This window comes from Erinaceus europaeus, chromosome 16 (assembly GCF_950295315.1).
Source record: "Erinaceus europaeus chromosome 16, mEriEur2.1, whole genome shotgun sequence".
Lineage (NCBI taxonomy): Eukaryota > Metazoa > Chordata > Mammalia > Eulipotyphla > Erinaceidae > Erinaceus > Erinaceus europaeus.
In genome coordinates this window covers 45,159,889-45,181,445 of record NC_080177.1, presented here as the reverse complement: position 1 = coordinate 45,181,445, position 21,557 = coordinate 45,159,889, and the positions used below count along the sequence as shown (strand labels likewise).

Here is a 21,557-nt window from a genome sequence, read left to right as displayed (position 1 = left end):
GAAGCAATTACAGAAGCCAGAGCTCCTATGGGTGCTTCTGCATCCCATAAACAACTTTGATGCATACTCCCACTGGGAGAGAAATGATAGGAGGAAGAGAATAAGAGGGCTCTGGATTACATCCAGATCCAACAGGTCCCAGAGAGAGAGGCTGAAAAGGGGAGAGATTATTTGGATGTAGTAATAAGGTTATGTGTGGCTTGGAAGAAAAGAGAATACTGGGCCAGGAAGAAAACGGGGGCAATTATGTACAAATATAGACAGGTAACTGCAGAGATAATGTTTAAACCATGTCTGCAACCTTGGGAGAACCATGGTGGTTTGCAATGGAGAGACTTAGGATTGAGAACTCTGGTGTTGGGAATGGTGTGGAAGTATACCCCTGCTGACATGTAATTTTGTAAATCAACATTGAATTATTAATAATAAAAAGAGTATATTCATTAGGACTTGAAAGAAACATAAGGGAGTAGGGCGGTAGCGTGGTGGGTTAAGCGCATGTGGTACAAAGTGCAAGGACCGGTGGAAGGATCCCGGTTCGAACCCACGGCTCCCCACCTGCAGGGAGTCGCTTCACAGGCGGTGAATCAGGTCTTCAGGTGTCTATCTTTCTCTCCCTCTCTCTGTCTTCCCCTCCTCTCTCCATTTCTCTCTGTCCTAACGACGACAACGACATTAATAACAATAATAACTACAACAACAATGAAAAACAAGGGCAACAAAGGGAAAATAAATAAATATTAAAAAAAAAAAAAGGAGTCAGGCAGTATAGCGCAGCAGGTTAAGTACCATAGCACCAAGCGCAAGGACTGGCATAAGGATCCTGGTTCGAGCCCCCAGCTCCCCACCTGCAGGGGAGTCGCTCCACAGGCAGTGAAACAGGTCTGCGGGTGTCTATCTTTCTCTCCCCCTCTTTGTCTTCCCCTTCTCTCTCCATTTCTCTCTGTCCTATCTAACAACGATGACATCAATAACAACAACAACTACAACAATAAAAAACAAGGAAAACAAAAGGGAAAATAAATATATTAAAATTTTTTAAATAAAAAAAGAAACATAGTACACAAAATGAAAATTCCTCAAGCCTTAAAAAAGACAGAATAAAAAATTAGCCTCTAGTTTTGAAACTTGGAAAAGGTTCCAGAGTCTTACTACTTTCAAAAGGTCACTCAGGTACTTCAAAAGTCTAGAGCAAATGAAAATAATCACTGACATTGCTCAATCTAGAAAAAGAAAAGTTTATGCATTAGAGAAAGAATCGAAACACTGAGAGGAGGGAAATCAAAAGAAAACTACTGTAGAGTTTGGAGCATGTAACAGAACTTGGATAAAAAAAAATCAAGTAAGTAAAAACGACAAAAATCCACAGATTCTATGTGAACAAGGAAAAATGGAAAAATCATTTTGGAAAAATGGAAAAATCATTCTGAGAGAAGATTTTAAATAACAAGGCTTCAAACGTAGGGAAATGAAAGAAAAAAAGGATAAAGGTGAATTCAGGTAACAAAATTAAATAAACAAGAATGCTGGTAGAGTTAAAAGAGCAAATAAAATTTGCAAAGAATAAAAGCACTATTAACTACAAGTAATCACCCATTAAGCAGAGAAGATACATTAAAATAAATACAACTTTAGAAAAACAGAAAACTAGGAACTGCCATTACAAAAGCAATAAAAATGTTTAGTCTCAACAATGGTTAAAAAAAAACTTCCATATTATAAGATAAAGAATCAAAACTGCAAATGAAAAAAGTTTACTGTTTCAGGGGGAAATCTGTAGGAAGTGAGCCACCAAGATGTACTCTGTAGACATTACTAATCTCAAAACAAAGAATCTTGATCTTTTGCCACAAGTAGGCAGAAGCAGCAAGTCATTCACAAGAATAAAAACACCAAGTTATTCTTACAGTTTTCTCTAACAATATTCAAGGGGGGAAATGTCTGTAGATTTTTTTTTTGAGAGTGGAAGAAAAATGGAATGTTAAATTATATATCTGTTCAAGTGGCCATTCATATATATATTTCTCTTTTGTTGCTCTTGTTTTTCATTGTTGTTATAGTTATTGTTGTTATTGATGTCATTGTTGTTGGATAGGACAGAGATAAATGGAGAGAGGAGGGGAAAACTGAGACAGGGAGAGAAAGACAGACACCTACAGACCTGCCTCACCACCTGTGAAGCGACTCCCCTGCAAGTGGGAAGCTGGGGGCTCGAACCAGGATCCTTAAGCTGGTCCTTGCGCTTCGTGCTACATGCACTTAACCTGCTGTGCTACCACCCGACTCCCTCAAGTGGTCATTCTTATCCAAAGACAAAAAAAAACCCTCTAATATTCAATTTATTTATGTATGTATGCATTGCTTCCAGGGTTACTGCTGGGACTCAGTGCCTTAGTGCCTGCACTGGGATGCACTGGATCAACCTTCTAGTGGTGCATCCTGTGAGTACCCATTCATTGGGGAAACTGATGATCCTTCCTAGCCGAATGAATCCACATGGATCCTAGTCACTTTCAAAGCCAGCAACAAACAGCTCCTGACAGCTTTCAACCTGACGCTGTTGACTAGCTACGGAAGAAGGGCAAACGCTAGAAGAAGAAGTGCCTGCACTACGAATCCACTGCTCCTGACGGCCATTTTTCCCATCTTATTGCCCTTGTTGTTATTGCTGCTGTTGGTGGTGGATAAGGCAGAAAGAAATTAAGAGAGATGGGGAAGACAGAGAGGGGTAGAGAAAGATAGACACCTACAGACCTGTTTCACTACTTGTGAGGCGACCCCTCTGCAGGTGGGGAGTTGGGGGCTCAAACTGTGATCCTTACACTGGTCCTTGCACTTCATACTATGTACACTTAATCTGATGTGCTACTGCCCAGGCCCATAATATTCAATTTATAATAATTATTGCCTTGGTGCCCACCGTGTGCCCTTACTGTCCCAAATGCTACAATATATAGTATTGAAGAGAGTATTTTCATGGATCTTGCATTCTAGGAGAAAGAGGCCAACTTGTAAGTACATAAGAAAAGTACCAGAAAAAGTACACAAGAGAAGTACCAGGTCATATTCAGAGAACAAAAACAAAAGTCTTGGTAGCTACTTTAAATAAGATGGTCAGAAATCAATGTTTCTAACGACATGATATCTAACATAAGATCTGAATGATCAGTCTTTTGAATGAAAGTAATGAAAAGAATAGTAGTTCCTGTAGAACTGAAAAAGTGGTTTAATCTTAATACTATTTAAGAAAAAAACAGGGAAAGAGCAGAGGAGAGCAGATGAGTTCTGAGAAGTAAATAGGGCAGATCACATAGGACTTTATTAGCAAGGATGAAAGTTTGAATACTGGGACTGGAGAGATGGCTGAGAAGTAAAGGACATGCATAAAGTCCTGAGTTTGAACCTTTGCATCACATAAAAAGACTAAAATTAAAGTTTGAATATTGCTCCAGTTGTATTTGGAAGCTCAGAGAAAATTTCAAGTAGAAAAGTTCTATGATCCAATATCTGTTTTTAGTTGATCACTCTGGTGGCTTTACAGATAGTGAGGTAGTAGTGTACCCCATTGCAAAGACTGAAGTTGGTGCCCATTCCCCACCAGTAGGGGCATGCTTCATGAGCAGTGAAGCAGGTATAAAAGTGTCTATCTTTCTCTCTGAATCTCCTCTCAATTTCTTTCTGTCCTATCAAATAAAAGAGAAGACCAAAAAGGAAAAAAAAAAAAGTAAAACTAGATGGCGGCAGAAGACAATGAATAAGGAGACCTGGAAGGCAGAAATGAAAGTAAAAGTAGGTGGTTTTTGGATGCTTTCTGAGGTAGAGTGAAATGTTGACAGGTTCTAGAGTGCAAATAAAAGAAGTTAAAGACAAAACCTAGATTTTTGACTTGGCTAACTGCCAAAATCAAATTTTGCTTAGCAAAATCAGGGAGACTGTTACTAGAACAGGTTTGGGTAGAACAATCAATTTGTGGATTCAAACTGTATTATTCTAGGTCAAGGGATATAGTTCAATGTTACAGTGATGAGTTTTGTATGTATGTAGCCCTGGATTTGATCCCTAGGACCTCCTCCAATGATATGATTCACTCTATTGATGGGTGATACAAACTAAGTAAGTCACAATGGCACAGGCATGGTCGGAAAAGACTGATGGTGGCACTAAATCCACTTAAATATAAAACTAAGTCTAAATAACTAATAATTTTTCTTTTTAAAAAGTCAGTGTATCAGACATTTATGCATCAGTATAATAAAACATTCTAGGGCTGGAGGCCAAGCAATAGCGCAGTGGGTTAAGCACACCTGGTGTAAAACGCAAGGACCAACATAAGGATCCTGGTTCGAGACCCCCAGCTCCCCACCTGCAAGGGGGGGTTGCTTCATAAGAGGTGAAGCAGGTCTGTAGGTATCTTTCTCTCCCCCTCTATCTTCCCCTCCTCTCTCGATTTCTCTCTGTCCTACCCAACAACGACAGCAATAACAACAACAACGATAAACAATAAGAGCAACAAAAGGGAAAAAATAGCCTGCAGGAGCTGTGGATTGTAGTGCAAGCACCGAGCCCAATGATAACCCTCAAGGCAAAAAAAAAAAAAAACCTTGTTATTCTTGAAGGTTTTGCAAAATTCACAGGTAAAACTATCTGGTCTTGGAATTTTGTTATTGAGGAAACCTTTGACTACTCTTTCAGTTTCTTCACTGTAACTGACCTATGCATGTTTTCCAGTTTTTCCTGGTTCATTCCTGGGAAGTTTTATGTACAAAAGTTTACCTATAACCAGAAAATACCCCAAATTGCCCAACAATCCTGAGAGTAACAACCAGTGAGGCATCTCACTCTCTGATCTCAAATTATACTACAGGGATGTGATAATCAAAACTGCTTGGTACTAGAACAAAAATAGAAACATGGGCCAATGGAAAAGAACTGAGAGCATAAAAACAAGTGAGCATATGTACAAAGATCTAATCTTTGACAAGGTGAACCAGAATATTATGGACAAAGGACAGTTTCCCCAACAAATGGTACTGGGAAAATTGGCTTGAAACATGTAGTAGAATGAAACTGGACCACCACATATCACCATGCACAAAAGTCAACTTCAAATGGATCAAAGACGTGGGCATTCAATCAGAAACAATCAAATACATAGGGAAAAAAAAAAAGGCAAAACACTCCATGAAGTTTCTTTGTAAATGTCTCTGAAGAATCAAGTCCAACAGCAAGGAAAACAAAAACAAAAATAAAGCAGAGACTATATCAAATCGAAAAGCTTTTGTACATCAAAGGGAGCAATCACCAAACTGTAAAGATACCCTTCTGAATGGGAGATCTTTACACACTATACATCAGACAAAAGGCTGACAATGAAAGTATATAAAGAACTCACAAGACTCAGCAACAAAAGAAAACTATTAAAAATGGGGCAAGGACATGGGCAGATACCCACCCAAAGGGCCAACAGACATGTGAAAAATGATAAAAGTCACAGACTATCAGAGAAATTCAAATAAAGATAACAACGAGACACCATCTTACACCTGTGAGAAGGTCATACATCAGAAAGGACAGAAACAAGTGCTTATGAAGATGCAGCAGAAGAGGAGTCCTTCTACATTGCTGGATGGCATGTAAATTGGTCCTGTGGAAGGCAGTCTGGATATACCTCAGAATATTAGAAATGAACTTGCCCTATGACCTGGCAATCCCTTACATAGGAATCTAAGCAAAGAAAACAAAATCACCTGTCTAAAGAAATCTATGCCCTCCTCTGCTCACAGCAGCACTGTTTGTAATAACCTAAGCATGAAAGCAACCCAGATACCTAACAATAGATAAGTGGTTAAGAAAGTTGTGGTATATATACCCAATGGACTCTTGTTATTAAATATGATGAAATCAGATATCTCCTTTACCTTATTTAGATAGAACTTCAAGGAATCATGTTTAGTAAGATCAGCCAGAAGAAGAAGGAAGAATACTTGATAACCTCACTTATAGGTAGAACTTATTAAACAAAGAAGAAAGGCAAAACACAGGTGCAACTTGGACTAGATGTGGTCTGTTGCAGCAAGGCCACGAATATGAAGAGGCAGAGAGCATTGGGGATCCAATGCACAGTAGTGGAGCAGGACTTAAGTTGGTGACAGAATTAGTCTGCAGACACCTATCTCAAATGGATGAGAAATTATACCCATGGGACAACTGTCTTATAAACCATTATTAACCTAGTAAAAATTAAGAGAAAAAAATTATTAACAACTTCCATCTGAATTTCCTATTACATTGGATATACTACTGTCCTGACAACATATGTAGAAGATCTCTTTAGAGAAGAAAAACAAGGAAAGAAACAGGGAAAATGCTATTAAGTGCTCTAATAATGTAAGTGTCAACAATTCAGGGGTTTAATACATACCAGGCTCCAATTTGATAATTTTTACAGCTGCCAACTCTCCTGTGTGTATATTTCTGGCCTAAAACAAAAATACAATATTTTTAATGCTTGTTAATAATTTAAACATATTTGGTACTATGCTAATAAGCTGTTTATCAATCATGCCTCAACAATTCAGAAAAACAAAAACTGTGTTTCAGTAGAATGAATATATTCCTTTTCCCATTACAGAAAATTAATGAAGGTCTGGGAGGTGGCGCAGTGGATAAAGCACTGGATTCTCAACCATGAGTTCACGAGTTCAATTCCCAGCAGCACATATATCAGAGTGATATCTGGTTCTTTCTCTCCTCCTATCTTTCCCTTGAATGAATAAATAGATTCTTTATAAAAGAAAAAAAAAAAAGAAAGAAAATTAATGAAAATAATGACTTTCAGTTCCACCACTTAAAACAACCAGTTTAAATTTTATCATACTTTCCCCCAGGCTCCTTTTTATATTTGAAAAATAAAAAAAAAAAAAAACATGCATGGGAGCTGGGTGGTAGTGCCTCTAGCACAGCACAAATGTCACAATGCACAAGAACCCCATAATAAGCCCCCAACCCCCACCTACTCTTTCACATGAGGTGAAAGAGTACTACAGGGATCTCTCCTTCTGTCTCTGCCTTCCTTTACAACTTCTGTCTCTAGCCAATAAATAATTAATTATAGTCATTAAAAATACCCATTGGGAGTTGGGTGGTAGCGCAGTGGGTTAAGTGCATGTGGCGTGAAGTGCAAGAACTGGTGTAAAGATCCCAGTTTGAGCCCCCGGCTCCCCACCTGCAGGGGAGTCGCTTCACAGGGAGTGAAGCAGGTTTGTAGGTGTCTATCTTTCTCCCCCCCCCCCCGTCTTCCCCTCCTCTCTCCATTTCTTTCTGTCCTATCTAATGACGAAATCAGTTACAGCAACAATAATAACTATAACAATAATAAAAAGGGCAACAAAAGGGAAAATAAATATTAAAAAATTTTAAAATACCTATTAAGTGATGTTCCTCAGTATCATAAAGCTCATATATGACAAATCCATAAATGTCAACACACTCAACTGTAAAAAAACAGGAAACTTTTTCTTTAAGATCAGGCACAAGACAAGGGCATCAACTCATGGCACTATTGTTCAATATAGTGTTAGAAGTCCTAAAACAGGGAGTCGGGCAGTAGCACAGCTGGTTAAGCACACGCACACGTGGCGCAAAGCATAAGGTCTAGCCTAAGGATCCCAGTTCCAGCCCACCGGCTCGCCACCTGCAGGGGAGTCACTTTACAGCCGGTGAAGCAGGTCTGCAGATGTCTATCTTTCTCTCCCCGTCTCTGTCTTCCCTTCCTCTCCTGATTTCTCTCTGTCCCTATCCAACAATGGAAGACATCAACATCAACAACAATAGTAACCACAACAAGGCTACAACAAACCGGGGGGGGGGGGGGGGGGGGGGGACTCCAGGAGCAGTGGATTCATGGTGCAGGCACCCAGTCCCAAAAATAACCCTGGAGGCAAAAAAAAAAAAAGTCCTAAAACAAGCAATTAGGCAGGAAAAGAAAGGAAGAAATTCAAATTGAAAAAATAAGTGTAACTATTACTATGTATAAATATATTTAAACAATCTTGAAGAGTACACTAAAAATTAGAAGCAATAAATCCATGTAGTAAAGTGGCAGTCTACCAGGTCAATATATAAAAGTCTGTTGCATTTCTATGTAGCAATTAGAAGATAATAAATCAAGAAAACAGCGTCATTTAGATTGCATCAGAAAGAACCTAACAAAGGAGGCAAAAGGCCCATACAACAAAAACTTGAAGACTCTTAAAAGAAATGAAAGACAGAAATGGAAAGATATCCTAAGCTTATGGATTGAAAGAACTGATATTGTTAAAATAACCACCCTACTCCAAATATACAGATTTAATGCAATTCCTATCAAAATCCTAATGGAATCTTCAAGAAAATAGAACATTACTAAATTTTTTGTATAACCATAAAAGAGCACAAATCGACAAAGTAACTCTGAGGAAGAAAAAAGAACCACCACTCTCCAATTTCTAACAAAACAGTATGATGTTACAATAAAAATAAACACACTAACCAATGGAGTATAAATGAGTTCAAAAATAAATCATTAATCCACACATAATAGCAGTTAGCTTTAGATGAAGGATCCAAGAGTATTCAATAAAATCAGAGAAAGTCTCTTCAACAAATGGTGTTAGAAAAATGGCAAGTTAAAAATAATAGTAAGAGGGGGAGAGAGAAAGGAAGAAAGAAAAGAAATGAAACTAGACCACAATATCTTTACACTGTACACAGAAATTAACTCAAGCTGGAAAGAGTGGTTAACAGTTGGGTACAGGACTTGCCAGCTGGAGGTCCCAGGCACAATCCCTGACACTACCATAAACCAGAGCTGGGAAATACTCTGGTCTCTCACTATCTCATTAAAATAAATAAGAAAGCTTTATAAAATTAATTCAAAATGGATTAAAGATTTGGATGTTAGAACTGAAACCACAATAGTCAATGCTGATTTCAGTGATGTTTCCTGGGAACTGACACCCAATAACACGGGGAAAAAATGAGGCAAAAAACCCAAAGCTTCTACACAGAAAAAGAAACCACTGTTAAATTGAAAAGATGACAGTGACTGGAAGAATATATTTGTACATCATGCATATAACAAAAGATTTATATATAAGATACATAAAATACTCATGAAACTCAAAACATGCACCAAATATAGGTAGACAAATAGGCACATCTTCAACAAAAACATACAGATGGTCAATAAGTATATGAAAAGAAAAAGTTCATTGTGTCCTATTGTCAAGAAAATGGAAATCAAAACGACAATGAATGTTAATCACCTCACACTTATGTAAATATAAAAAAGTAGTAGTGTGTGAGAATAGGGCAGTAGCACAGAGGGTTAGGCGCACATGGTGCAAAATGAAAGGACCAGCTAAGGATCCCAGTTCGAGCCTCTGGCTCCCCACTTGCAGGGGAGTCGCTTCACAGGCAGTGAAGCAGGTCTGCAGGTGTCGTTCTCTCCCCCTCTCTGTCTTCCTCTCCTCTCTCCATTTCTCTGTCCTATCTAACAATGACGACATCAATGACAATAATAATAATAACTACAACAACAATAAAAAACAAGGGCAACAAAAGGGAAAATAAATAGTATTTAAAAAATTTTTAAAAGGGAGTCAGGTGGTTGCGCAGCGGGTTAAGAGCAGGTGGCACAAAACCCAAGGACTGGCCTAAGGATCCCGGTTAGAGCCCCCAGCTCCCCACCTACAGGGGAGTCACTTCACAGGCAGTGAAGCAGGTCTGCAGGTGTCTTTCTCTCCCCTCTCTGTCTTCCCCTCCTCTGTCCATTTCTCTCTGTCCTATCCAACAACAATGACAACAATAATAACTACAACAATAAAACATGTTTAAAGGCAACAAAAGGAAATAAAATATTTTTTAAAAAATTTTAAAAAAGAGAAACAAAAAAAAGTAGTAGTGTGCCTACTTTGCCATGTACTCAATATAAGTTTGAGCCTGGTCCCCACGACATTGGAGGAAACTTTGGTGCTCTGATGTCTTTCTCTTTTCTTTTTTTTCTCCTCCCTCTGTACCTAAAAGAGTTGACCCAGAGCAGTGAAGCCCCAATAAAGACAAAAAAGGAAAGAAAATGCCCACGCGCGTGCACACATGTGAATAATGCATACAAAAAAACAAGATCGTGGGGTCCATGGTGCAAGAATCTGGGTTCCAGCCTCCGCTCCCTACATACAAGGCAAACACTTCACTAGTGGTGAAGCAGATCTGCAGGTGCCTCTCTTTCTCTTTCCCTACCTCCCTTTACCTCTCTATTTCTCTCTGTCCTGTCAAATTAAATAAAATAGCAAGGAAGGAAGGAAGGAAGGAAGAGGAGGAAGTGAAGAAGGAAAAGGAAGAGAGAAAGAAAAGAAAAGGAAGGAAGGAATGGAAAAAGAAGAAAAAGCAAGACCTTGTCATTTCTGAAAACATGGATGGAAGTGGAAATAAATGCCTAATGTTTTAATTCATATGTGAGGTGTAAAGAAACAACACATTAGGTAACAGACCAAAACAGACATTTGCACTATGTATAACTGCAGGAATGAGGTTTATTGCGGGACGGAGGTGAGGGCAGGAGCCAGAGGGGTAGGTGGTGGATATGGTGTGGTAAAACATACTTCAAGAGTATGAAGCTGTTTCCCTAGCATACACTGTGCTGTAAACTGGTGTTACCTCAGTAACAAAAATGCTCAGATTTTTATTTTATAAAGACATAGCCATTAAAAGAAAAAAAAATATCTTTATCTTACCACCTAGAAGAAAAAGCAACAATATTTCACACATATACTTTCTTTTTCACCCTCTAAGTGATTCATATATGCAAACATTATAGATGTTAACCTCATCAACTTTATAGCACAATGCTATCTTTTTTTTTTTTTCGGCCTCCAGGGTTATTGCTGGGGCTCGGTGCCTGCACTACGAATCCACTGCTCCTGGAGGTTATTTTTTCCCTTTTTTGCTCTTGTTGTTTATCACTATTGTTATTATTGTTGTTATTTCTGTTGTTGGATAGGACAGAAAGAAATCGAGAGGGGAGGGGAAGACAAAGAGGGAGAGAGACAGATAAGACACCTATAGACCTGCTTCACCACTTGTGAAGCAACTCCCCCCCACCCCCCGAAGGTGGGGAGCCGGGGGTTCGAACCCGGATCCCTACTCTGGTCTTTGTGCTTCGAGCCATGTGCACTTAACCCGCTGTGCTACTGCCTGGCACCTGATGTTATCATTTCTTACATGATTTGCTATGCTGATTAATTTTACACTGATCATGCCAGGCTGTGGTGCACTTGATTAAGTGTTCACAGTATGGAGATCCTGTCTTGTAATTTTACATTGATCAAAAATATAATTTAAGTAATCTACTATTGTTGAACATTTAAGATTTTAACATTTTGAATTTATAAACTATGCATTAATTTTATATCTACTTACAACATTTATCTTTCAGATGAAAAAAATTGTCACTTAACAAATTACTATAACTTACTATAATTAGTACTATAATGAATATCACTGCAAAACTGAATTGTCAAGAAAGTCATGACACATTTTCTACACATCATGACTTTCCTGACAATCCAATATTTTAGTACTTATCAGCAAGGAAATCTACAAATAAAATTGCTAAATCAAAAGTAATATGGATTTTAAGTGGATATACCACATGTTGCTATAAAATAACTGAGTGAACATTTGTATTCTCATCACCAAATTTGAATGTTAACTCTTTCTACCAAGGCCTATTGCAAGTATAATAAATGTTTTTTTAATTATGGAGATTCACCATACAGTACATAACTTTTTTTTTGCCTCCAGGGTTATTGCTGGGGCTCAGTGCCTGCACCATGAATTCACTGCTCCTGGAAGTCATTTTTCCCCCTTTTGTTGCCCTTGTTGTTGTAGCCTTGTTGTGGTTCTTATTGTTATTGTTGATGTCGTTTGTTGTTGGATAGGGACAGAGAGAAATCGAGAGAGGAAGAGAAGACAGAGAGGGGGAGAGAAAGATAGACACCTGCAGACCTGCTTCACTGCCTGTGAAGCGACTCCCCTGCAGGTGGGGAGCCGGGAGGCTCGAACCAGGACCCTTACACCGGTCCTTGGGTTTGCACCATGTGCACTTAACCCGCTGCCTGACCCCCAGTACATAACTTTTTAAAATTGTTTAAGCCCAAAGTCCAGTATGTTGATTCTGCTTTAATTTACATTTATTTAGTTTGGATACAGACAGAAAAATTGAGAGGGGAAGGGGAAAATAGAAAGGAAGAGAGACACCTACAGCACTGCTTCACTGTTCATGAAGCTTCTCCCTTGCAGGTGAGGACCTGAGACTTGAACCTGGGTCCTTGTGCACCATAATGTGTATATTTAAGTAAGCATGCCATTGCCTGGTTTCCTGTATATAATTTTTAAATGGCTATATAATAGTCCACATAATCATTCTGTTTTACTGCTACACACCAGGTTATTACGTAACTACCAGACTGGATACTTCATTATCTAAGTTTTTTTTTTTCTGGAGGAGTCAGATGGTGGCACACACATATTATAATGCATGCAGGGGAGAAACTTCATAGCCTGTGAAGCAGTGCCTCGAGTATCTCTCTCTCTCTCCCTTCCCTATTAATTTCTCATCTCTATCTAATAAGATATATTTTTAAAAGATTTGTTCTTGCAAATCTATCCTAAGATATGAAATCACTAGGTCAAAAGGATAAATATGAACATTCAGTACACACTGTGAAAATAGTCTAGAAACAAGTATCACTATATTATCACTGGAAAGTGTTCATTTTCATTGCATCCAGTGTCACACCATGTGAAAATACAGTTTGATGATTTATATCTTTTGCTTACTATATTGGATTCAAATGTGAACTTGTCTATGAACATGCAGTAAAGTAGGGGGCGGAGTGGTGGTGCACCAGGTTAAGCACACATGTTACCATGTACAAGGACCTGGTTTCGAGCCCCAGCTCTCCACTTGCAGGGAGGATGCTTCACTCGCAGTGAACAGATCTGCAAGTTCAATCTTTTTCTCCTCCTCTATCTTCCCAACCCCTTTCAATTTATATATATGTCCTATCAAATTAAAAAGGAAAAAAATGGCTGCAGCAACAGTATATTTGTAATGCCAGCATGGAGCCCCAGTGACAACCTTGGTGGCAATAAAATATAATAACAATAATAATAAACCAGGAAAGTATTGTTTATATAAATTTTCTGGGTTAAATAAGTCCTATTATCAGAGGAAAGAGTAAGAGAAAAAGGGAATAAAACAAAATGACAAAGAAGGTAAAGAGAGGTTTAGAGGAGATACTTTTAAGAAATGGCTTACTGTGGCAGGTGATAAACGGTGACATATCCAGGAGGTGGTGCAGTGCATAAAGAGCTAGATTTTTAAGCATGAAGTTTCAAGATCTACCCCTAACATCACATGTGCCAGAGTGATGCTCTGGTGAGGTGCTCACACACACACAATCTTTCTCACTCTCTCTCTTTAGTAAAGAAATACATTTTAAAAAAGGGGGGTGGGCAGTAGCACACTGGGTTAAGCATACATAGTGTGAAGTGCAAGGACTGGCCTAAGGATCCTGGTTTGAGGCCCGGCCCCCCACCTGCAGGAGGTTGCTTCACAAGCAGTGAAGCAGGTCTGAAGTGTCTATCTTTCTCTTCCCCTGTTTGTCTTCCCCTCCTCCTCTCTCTCAGTTTCTCTCTGTCCTATCCAGCAATAACAACAACAACAAAATGGAAAAAAATGGCTACCAGCCCCAGTGATAACCGTGGAGGAATAAATAAATTAAATGACACGTAGTAAGTGTAAAAAAAAAATGAAAGGATGGGGGAGTGGGTTATAGAAGGAAAAGCATAAACAGAAAAAGAAATGTGTTGTTTTCTTTTATAGTAGAAGTCTCAAATATATTGTATGAGAAGTTTACTTTTTCCTTATTTACTATGGTAAATAGGGTAAAATGGGATCTCGGGAAGAAAGAACATTTTAATTCTCTCCATCCACAACAGCAAACACATTTAGTAAAAGGGGAACAAAGGTCAGACAAAAGTATTACACCATTCCTATCCTTCCTTTTTTCTTGACCTTGAACAAAAGAACCGTGTTTGCCTCAGGTCTGGTCCCAGTTCCTAAAATCTTACAGAAAGTTATATGCATATAGATCTAGACTATTCACTGTTTAAAATTTCAAATGCCAAAGAAACTCAGACGGAGAAAACATAGCCAGAGTTTATACAATAAGTAATACTTGGGCAGGGGAGACAGTCTAATGGTTACACAAAACACTTTCATGACTGAGGTTCCTATGTCAATTCCTGGCACCACCATAGGCCAGAGCTGAGCAATATTCTGATCCATCTGTAACTCTCTCTCACTAAAATAAATATTTTAAAAAGAGAGAGAGAGAGAGAGGAAGAAGAATACGGGGGAGAGAGATGTTATCATGTGCAAGATACTGGGTTCAAGTTGCTAATCCCCATCTGCAGGGGAAAAGCTTCACTGAGTAGTGAAGCAGGGCTGCAGCTGTCTTTTTCACTCCCTCTTGTCTCAATTTCTCTGTTCTATCCAAAATAAACAAATTACATATATATGTATAAATATGTATATATATATATATATGTATATATATATATCCCTTTGACCTAAAATAAATAAATAAATAAATCTGGCTGAGTTTAAAAGAAAATAAGTAATAACTGACCTCCTGGGGATCTTGTTCAGTGAGTTAAAGTTGTTTGAAGATAAAATTTAGTAATAATGATGGCAACTATATTTGTAATGCTTTATAGTTTGAAAGAAAACATATTATAATTTTACTTATTTAAATAAATTTGACTTATTTAAGTACAAATTCAGTAATGTTAAGGGACTTTCCCAATGTCATTGTAGTCAGAGCAAAAACCCTAAAACTATACTCAAAAGTCAAGGTTTTGCTGTTCCTCTTAATATATGAAAACTTTTTTTTAATTATCATTATTTATTTACTGGAGACAGTCAGAAATTGAGAGGGAAGGGGGAGATAGAGAGACACTGCAACACTGCTTCACAACTTGCAAAGCTTTCCCTCTGCAGCCCTGGTTAAGACCAGAGTTCCAACCAGGCTCCTTGTGCATTGCAACATGTGTGCTCAACCAGGTGCACCACCACCACCCAAAACTCATTTTTAATAAAAATATAACAGATGCTAGAGTAAAGTACTAACTGTGTAATACTTGATCTCACTGGGATTTTTGCTGAAAATTAACAAAGTAGTATACTAATTATCTTTTATATTAAATCATTAATCCCATTATCATCCTATGATAATTTTCAGTGTTACAAAATGTGAATAAAGATATCTACATTAGTGGTCTGGGAGTGGCGGAATGGATAAAGCACTGGTCTCTCAAGCATGAGGTCCTGAGTTCAATCCCCAGCAGAACATGTACCAGAGTGATGTCTGGTTCTTTCCTCTCTCTCTCCTCCTATCTTTCCATAAATAAATAAATAAAATATTTAAAAAATATATATCCACCTATATAAACTCACCTTCTTCACCTTATCTTGGATGGAGCTTGAACAAATCATGTTAAGTGAGAAATCATGTTAAGCCAGAAAGAAAAGGAAGAGTATGAGATGATCTCACTCATAGACAGAAGTTGAAAAATAAGAACAGAAGAGAAAACACAAAGCAGAACTTGTGTTCCCAGCACAAGGATCCTGGCTGAAGTTTGGTGTGTTGCACCAAAGTAAAAGACTCTGGGCTTGGAGGGGAGGATTCAGGTCCTGAAACATGATGGCAGAAAAGGACTTAGAGGGGGCTGAATTGTTTTGTGGAAAACTAAGAAATGTGACACATATACAAACTATTATTTTACTGTTGACTATAAACCATCCAATAAAGTTTTTTTTTAAAAAAAGAGACCCACCTATGAATAAATAAGCTGTGATATATTAATATAGTTGATTTAAAAAATGAACTATCGAGTGTACTGCACCAAAGTAAAAGACTCCGGGGGGAGGGGTGGCTCAGGTCCTGGAACATGAATGGCAGAGGAGGACCTAAAGAGGGTTGAATCGTTATATGGAAAACTGAGAAATGCTACTACGCATGTACAAACTATTATATTTTACTGTTGACAGTAAACCATTATCCCTCTAATAAGAAAGTTAAAAATGAATCATCAAATCTCAAAAAGCTACAGAAGACTCTTCAATGTACATTGTCAAGTGAAAGAACTGAATTTGGCGAACCAACCCTGGTGATCAATGGGGTGACAGATGTTGCAGCCAGATCACCCTCACTTCCAGAAAGAACTGAATCTGGAAAGGCTACATACAGTATGATTTCAACTATAAGATATTATGGGAAAAAAAAAGATATTGTGGAAAATAAGAAAGGCTACATAGAGAAAATAAAAGCAATATTTATGAGGGGCCTCGAAGTCAAGTGAAAAAGAGGTAAAGCACTGGATTTTTTTTAGGTCTGTAAAACTTTTGTATAAAATTGTATTGGTGGATACATGTTACCATGTATTGATCATAACCCACTGACTGTGAAATACAAAGTGTGACCTTTGTGAAATATGGATGATAATAGGCTAGCATGTTCCAAAGTGATACACAAGTTATCCTTCCCTCTCTAATAAATAGACATATCAAGTAGGGCACCAAAGTAAAAACCCTGTGGTGAGGGGGAGGGTGGACATGCAGCTTCCTGGGCCAGCGGGGGGGTGGAGGTAGGTGGATGGGATGGGACACAATCTTTTGGTGGTGGGAATGGCGTTTATGTACACTCCTAGTAAAGTGTAGTCATATAAATCACTATTTAATTAATATGAGAGGGGGAAAAATTGATTGTATGTCTAACAAAGGGACTTCTCAAAGTTAACCCAATTACCAAATAATGTGATGTTAACAATAACTATCCATTGTCTTCTTGAACCCTAAAACAGCAGGAACCTCACATTTCCACTATTGAGCCTAAACTTCCCCAGTCCTGGGACCCTAGGGTAGGGCCCACTTTCCAACATGCTTCTCCCAATTCTTATCAAATGATATTGCATCTGCCGATCGCAACCTAATCAACACAACGAGTGCCACCTCAACATGCTTCAGCTCAGACTGCATCCAGATACTTCAGGTGTGGAATGACAACCCTTCAGCTTCATTACTTAGGTGAGACCTTTCCTTTCATAGTATTCTCTAATTCCATTCCAGGTGGTTCACTTCCTAACAAAGTCCCAAAACCTAGATATACACCAGGTTCCATGAGATAGAGCATATGTTCACACATATCCATAAACTAGGGCAAAATATATACCTGAAAGCAGTAGTACACTAGTTTGCAGTGAGTACCCCCTAACACTTTATCTCCACTATTCCAACCCATCTTGGACAGAGCTAGAAGGAATTATGTTAAGTGAGCTAAGTCAGAAAGATAAAGATGAGTATGGGATGATCCCACTCATCAACAGAAGTTGAGTAAGAAGATCTGAAAGGGAAACTAAAAGCAGGACCTGACCAAATTGTAAGTAGGGCACCAAAGTAAAAACCCTGTGGTGAGGGGTAGACATGCAGCTTCCTGGGCCAGTGGGGGGTGGGAGTGGGTGGGAGGGATGGGTCACAGTCTTTTGGTGGTGGGAATGGTGTTTATGTACACTCCTAGTAAAATGTAGTCATATAAATCACTAGTTAATTAATATGAGAGGGGGAAAATTAATTGTATGTCTCGAAGTTTTTTAAAACACAGACTTAATCTTTTTAATATATAGGCTGTGTATTTGATATGTGGACTCTCTCAAAAGCCTAGACCAAGTAGATCAGAAGCAACCAATAGCACAGCTATATACAAGATACTGGGTACTGTACAGCAGACCCTAACAAAAGGACTTTTTAAAGTTAACCCAATTACCAAATAATGTGATGATAACATTAACTATCGATTGTCTTTTTGAACCCAAAGACAGCAGGAACCTCACATCTCCACTATAGAGCCTCTACTTCCTCCAGTCCTGGAACCCTTGGATAGGGCCCACTTTCCCGTATGCCTCTCCCAATCCATATCAAATAATATTGCATCTGCCAATCACAACCTAATCAACGCAACGATTGCCACCTCAACATACTTCACTTCAGATTGTGTCCAGAGACTTCACGTGTGGAATGAAAACCCTTCAGCTTCATTACTCGGGTGAGACCTTTCCTTTCATAGTATACTCTAATTCCATCTCAGGTGATTCACTTTCTAACAAAGTCCCAAAACCTAGATATACACCAGTTTCTGTGAGAGAGAGCATATGTTCACATGTATCCATAAACTACTGTAAAATATATACCTGAAAGCAGAAGTACACTAGAGTTTGCAGTGAGTATCCCCCTAACACTTCCTCTCCACTATTCCAAGCTTTGGGTCCATGATTGCTCAACAATTTGTTTGGCTTTGTATGTTAACTCTCTTTTCAGTCACCAGGTTCCAGATGTCATCAGGATGCTGGCCAGGCTTCCCTGGACTGAAGACCCCACCAATGTGTCCTGGAGCTCCACTTCCCCAGAGACACACCCTACTAGGGAAAGAGAGAGGCAGACTGGGAGTATGGACCGACCAGTCAACGCCCATGTTTAGCGGGGAAGCAATTACAGAAGCTAGACCTTCCACCTTCTACAACCCACAATGACCCTGGGTCCATGCTCCCAGAGGGATAGAGAATAGGAAAGCTATCAGGGGAGGGGGTGGGATATGGAGATTGGGTGGTGGGAATTGTGTGGAATTGTACCCCTCCTACCCTATGGTTTTGATAATTAATGCTTTCTTAAATAAAATAATAATAATAATAAATAATTAATTATATAAAGTTGAAATGCATTAAATCTAATTACAGAATCCAATTTACAGAAGTAAAAAGAAAGTAATACAAACTGTGCAGATTTTCCCACTATCTGAAAGTAGGAGATTGCTATTTGGTATAACTTAGAAGGTTATTGGGTTTGAGAATGAATTACCCTTAATTTACATAGAAAAAAATTGAGTGTTCCCAGATCAAAAAAATTATCTACAAAATGGAACATTCTACTTTCAGATAGCAGAGGGAACCTGTAGTCCCACTATTAATATAAACATGTATATGTCAGTCTTCCTTGGTGGGGAACTTCAGGGTCTTGAGTTGGGGATGAGAATGTTTTGCAGAACCCATCATACAGAGATGGGAAATTGTTCCCATGTGTCAACAACTATACTATAAATCATTACACTGCCCTTCCAAATAAAATGAGGAAAAAATACCAGTCTTCATTCAATTTGTAGACATATTTCTGTTCTCTTGAAATAAGAACTGGTGAACAAATGTTTCTACTCTGTAATTTTCCAGCTGGATTTTTAAAACAGAAAGCAGTACCAGGCTCTTTCATAATAAGGGGCAAAGAGACTTGGGGGGGAGGGAGGATCTTCTAAACAGTGACTTCATAGATTCAACTTACTAAAGAGATCTTTCAGAAATTTTACTATTCAATTTCACTCTATAATCCAAAGGAGTCATACATAATACTGGCTTTTGAAACTCAACATTTCTCCCCACCCAGTTAAATGCGATAGTCTCAAATAGTTTTGCATTTATCTTTCATCTGAAGTGTCTGCATCATATTTGCAAAAGTAGCCAATACAATTATCATTATATACCTCTACAAAACAGATAAACAGAAGTGCCAATAGTTGTACTGTAAACTATTATCCTCCAATAAAATGATTTAGCCAAAAAGATTTCTATTCATTCTAATAGGGTATTAATATATACCAGTATTCTGACTTGAATATATTAAATGCTGAAAAGTCTAATAAAATATGTTACTACCATATCATATATATACATATATATTTATATATATATCAGTAATTAGTAATTAAAAATACTAGGTAGAAAGATAAATTCATGGGGTGGGTGGAGGGGAGAATACAGGCCCAAAAAGGATGACACAGGACCTAGTGGGGGTTGTATTGTTATATGGAAAACTGGGAAATGTTATACATATACAAACTATTGTATTTACTGTCAAATGTAAAACATTAATTTCCCAATGAAGAAATTAAAAAAAGAAAGAATAATAAATTCATGATAGATAGGATCAGTGTCACTATACAATCCGTAAGTCTTTCCAATTAAGTGTTTCTGGATTCATGGCCAGTATGTTTCCTCTTCATCTTTTAAAAAAAAATTTAATTATTTTTATTTATGTATTAAATAGAGACAGTCAAAAATTGAGAGGGAAGGGGGAGAGAGAGAGAGACCTGCAGCACTGCTTCACGACTCGTAAAGCATTCCCCCTGCAGGTGGGGACTGGGGGCTCAAACATGGGTCCTTGAGCATTGTAACATGTGTGCTCAACCAGGTGCGCCACCACCTGATCCTCTCCTCTTCGTCTTTTATTAGTATTGCCAAGAAATATAACAGCCAGGATGTATTTTTTAACAGTTTATTTTAATGAGAGAGAAGCATATAAAGAAAGAAAGATGAGAATACTGCTCAGCTCTGCAGATAGCTGAATTTGGGACTTCTGGGGTCTCAGGCATAAAAGTGTGGTGTACAAGGGCTAGGTGGTGGCACACCTAGTTGAGCACACACATTACAGTGTGCAAGGATTCTGGTTCAAGATGCCAGTCCCCACCTAGAGAAAAGTTTCATAATCAGTGAAGTAGTGTTGCAGCACTCACACTTGTGTGCGCTTGCTCTCTCTCCCCCATCTCCATTCAAACTAAATAAAGTATTTTAAAAAGACAGTTAAAAAGAAAAGTATGGTGTAGAAACTATAGTGCTATCTTCCTGGACCAAATAAGAAGTATTTTTAACTCAAAATCTAAAGTATTTCTAACTCAAGGTAAGTAACCTTACATTTCCATTTGGTACCAAATAACAGTAATAATAAAGACACTGATACTAGTTATATTCAAACATATGATACAGCTGTTACTTTTACAAATCATAAGCTCATACTGTCAAAATTCAATGTGATTTTAAAAATAAAGAGAAAGTTCTATATCTAAACATTTTACCTACAAGTTTTCAACAATGGTTAGAAAAATATATTCAATAGGGGGCTGAGTGGTGATGCACCTAGTGAAAAGCACAAAGTACTACTACGTATAAGGACCCGTGCAAGGAGCTGAGTTTGAGCCCCCACTCCCCTCCTGTAGTGGGGATGTTTCACAAGTCAAAAAGCAGATCTGCAGGTGTCTATCTTTCTCTCTCCCTCCCCTCTTAATTTTTCAATGTCCTACTGAATAAAATGCGGGGGGGGGGGTGTAGAGGAAAAAAATGGTTTTCAGGAGTGGTGGTAGTACAGCCAGCACCAAGCCCCAATGATAACCCTGGAGGGAAAGGGGGAAAAAAACAAGGCACAGTATATGCCAGGGGCCATAAAATTGGGGGGAAAGGAAGGAAATTATGGATGTTTGCAAAACAGTGATTATAAAATGAAGAAAAGGAAGGACAGAAGGAAAGGAAGGAAGGAAAGGAAGGAAGGAAGGAAAGAATGAAGAAAGAATACAGAAAAG

General features: G+C 38.3%; 1 protein-coding gene across 3 annotated transcripts in view; it reads right to left on the bottom strand.

The window, feature by feature from the left end:
* The window catches only part of MAP4K5 (mitogen-activated protein kinase kinase kinase kinase 5), a 147,129-nt gene that overhangs the window by 97,181 nt on the left and 28,391 nt on the right, over positions 1 to 21,557 (bottom strand). For 2 of the 3 annotated variants that reach the window (XM_060174994.1, XM_016193736.2), the window contains exon 3: positions 6,422 to 6,479. The exons of the other annotated variant lie outside the window; for it this stretch is intronic. In XM_060174994.1, the coding sequence (XP_060030977.1) occupies positions 6,422 to 6,479 (58 nt within the window). The remainder of the gene's footprint in view (positions 1 to 6,421; positions 6,480 to 21,557) is intronic. 3 annotated transcript variants of the gene reach the window in all.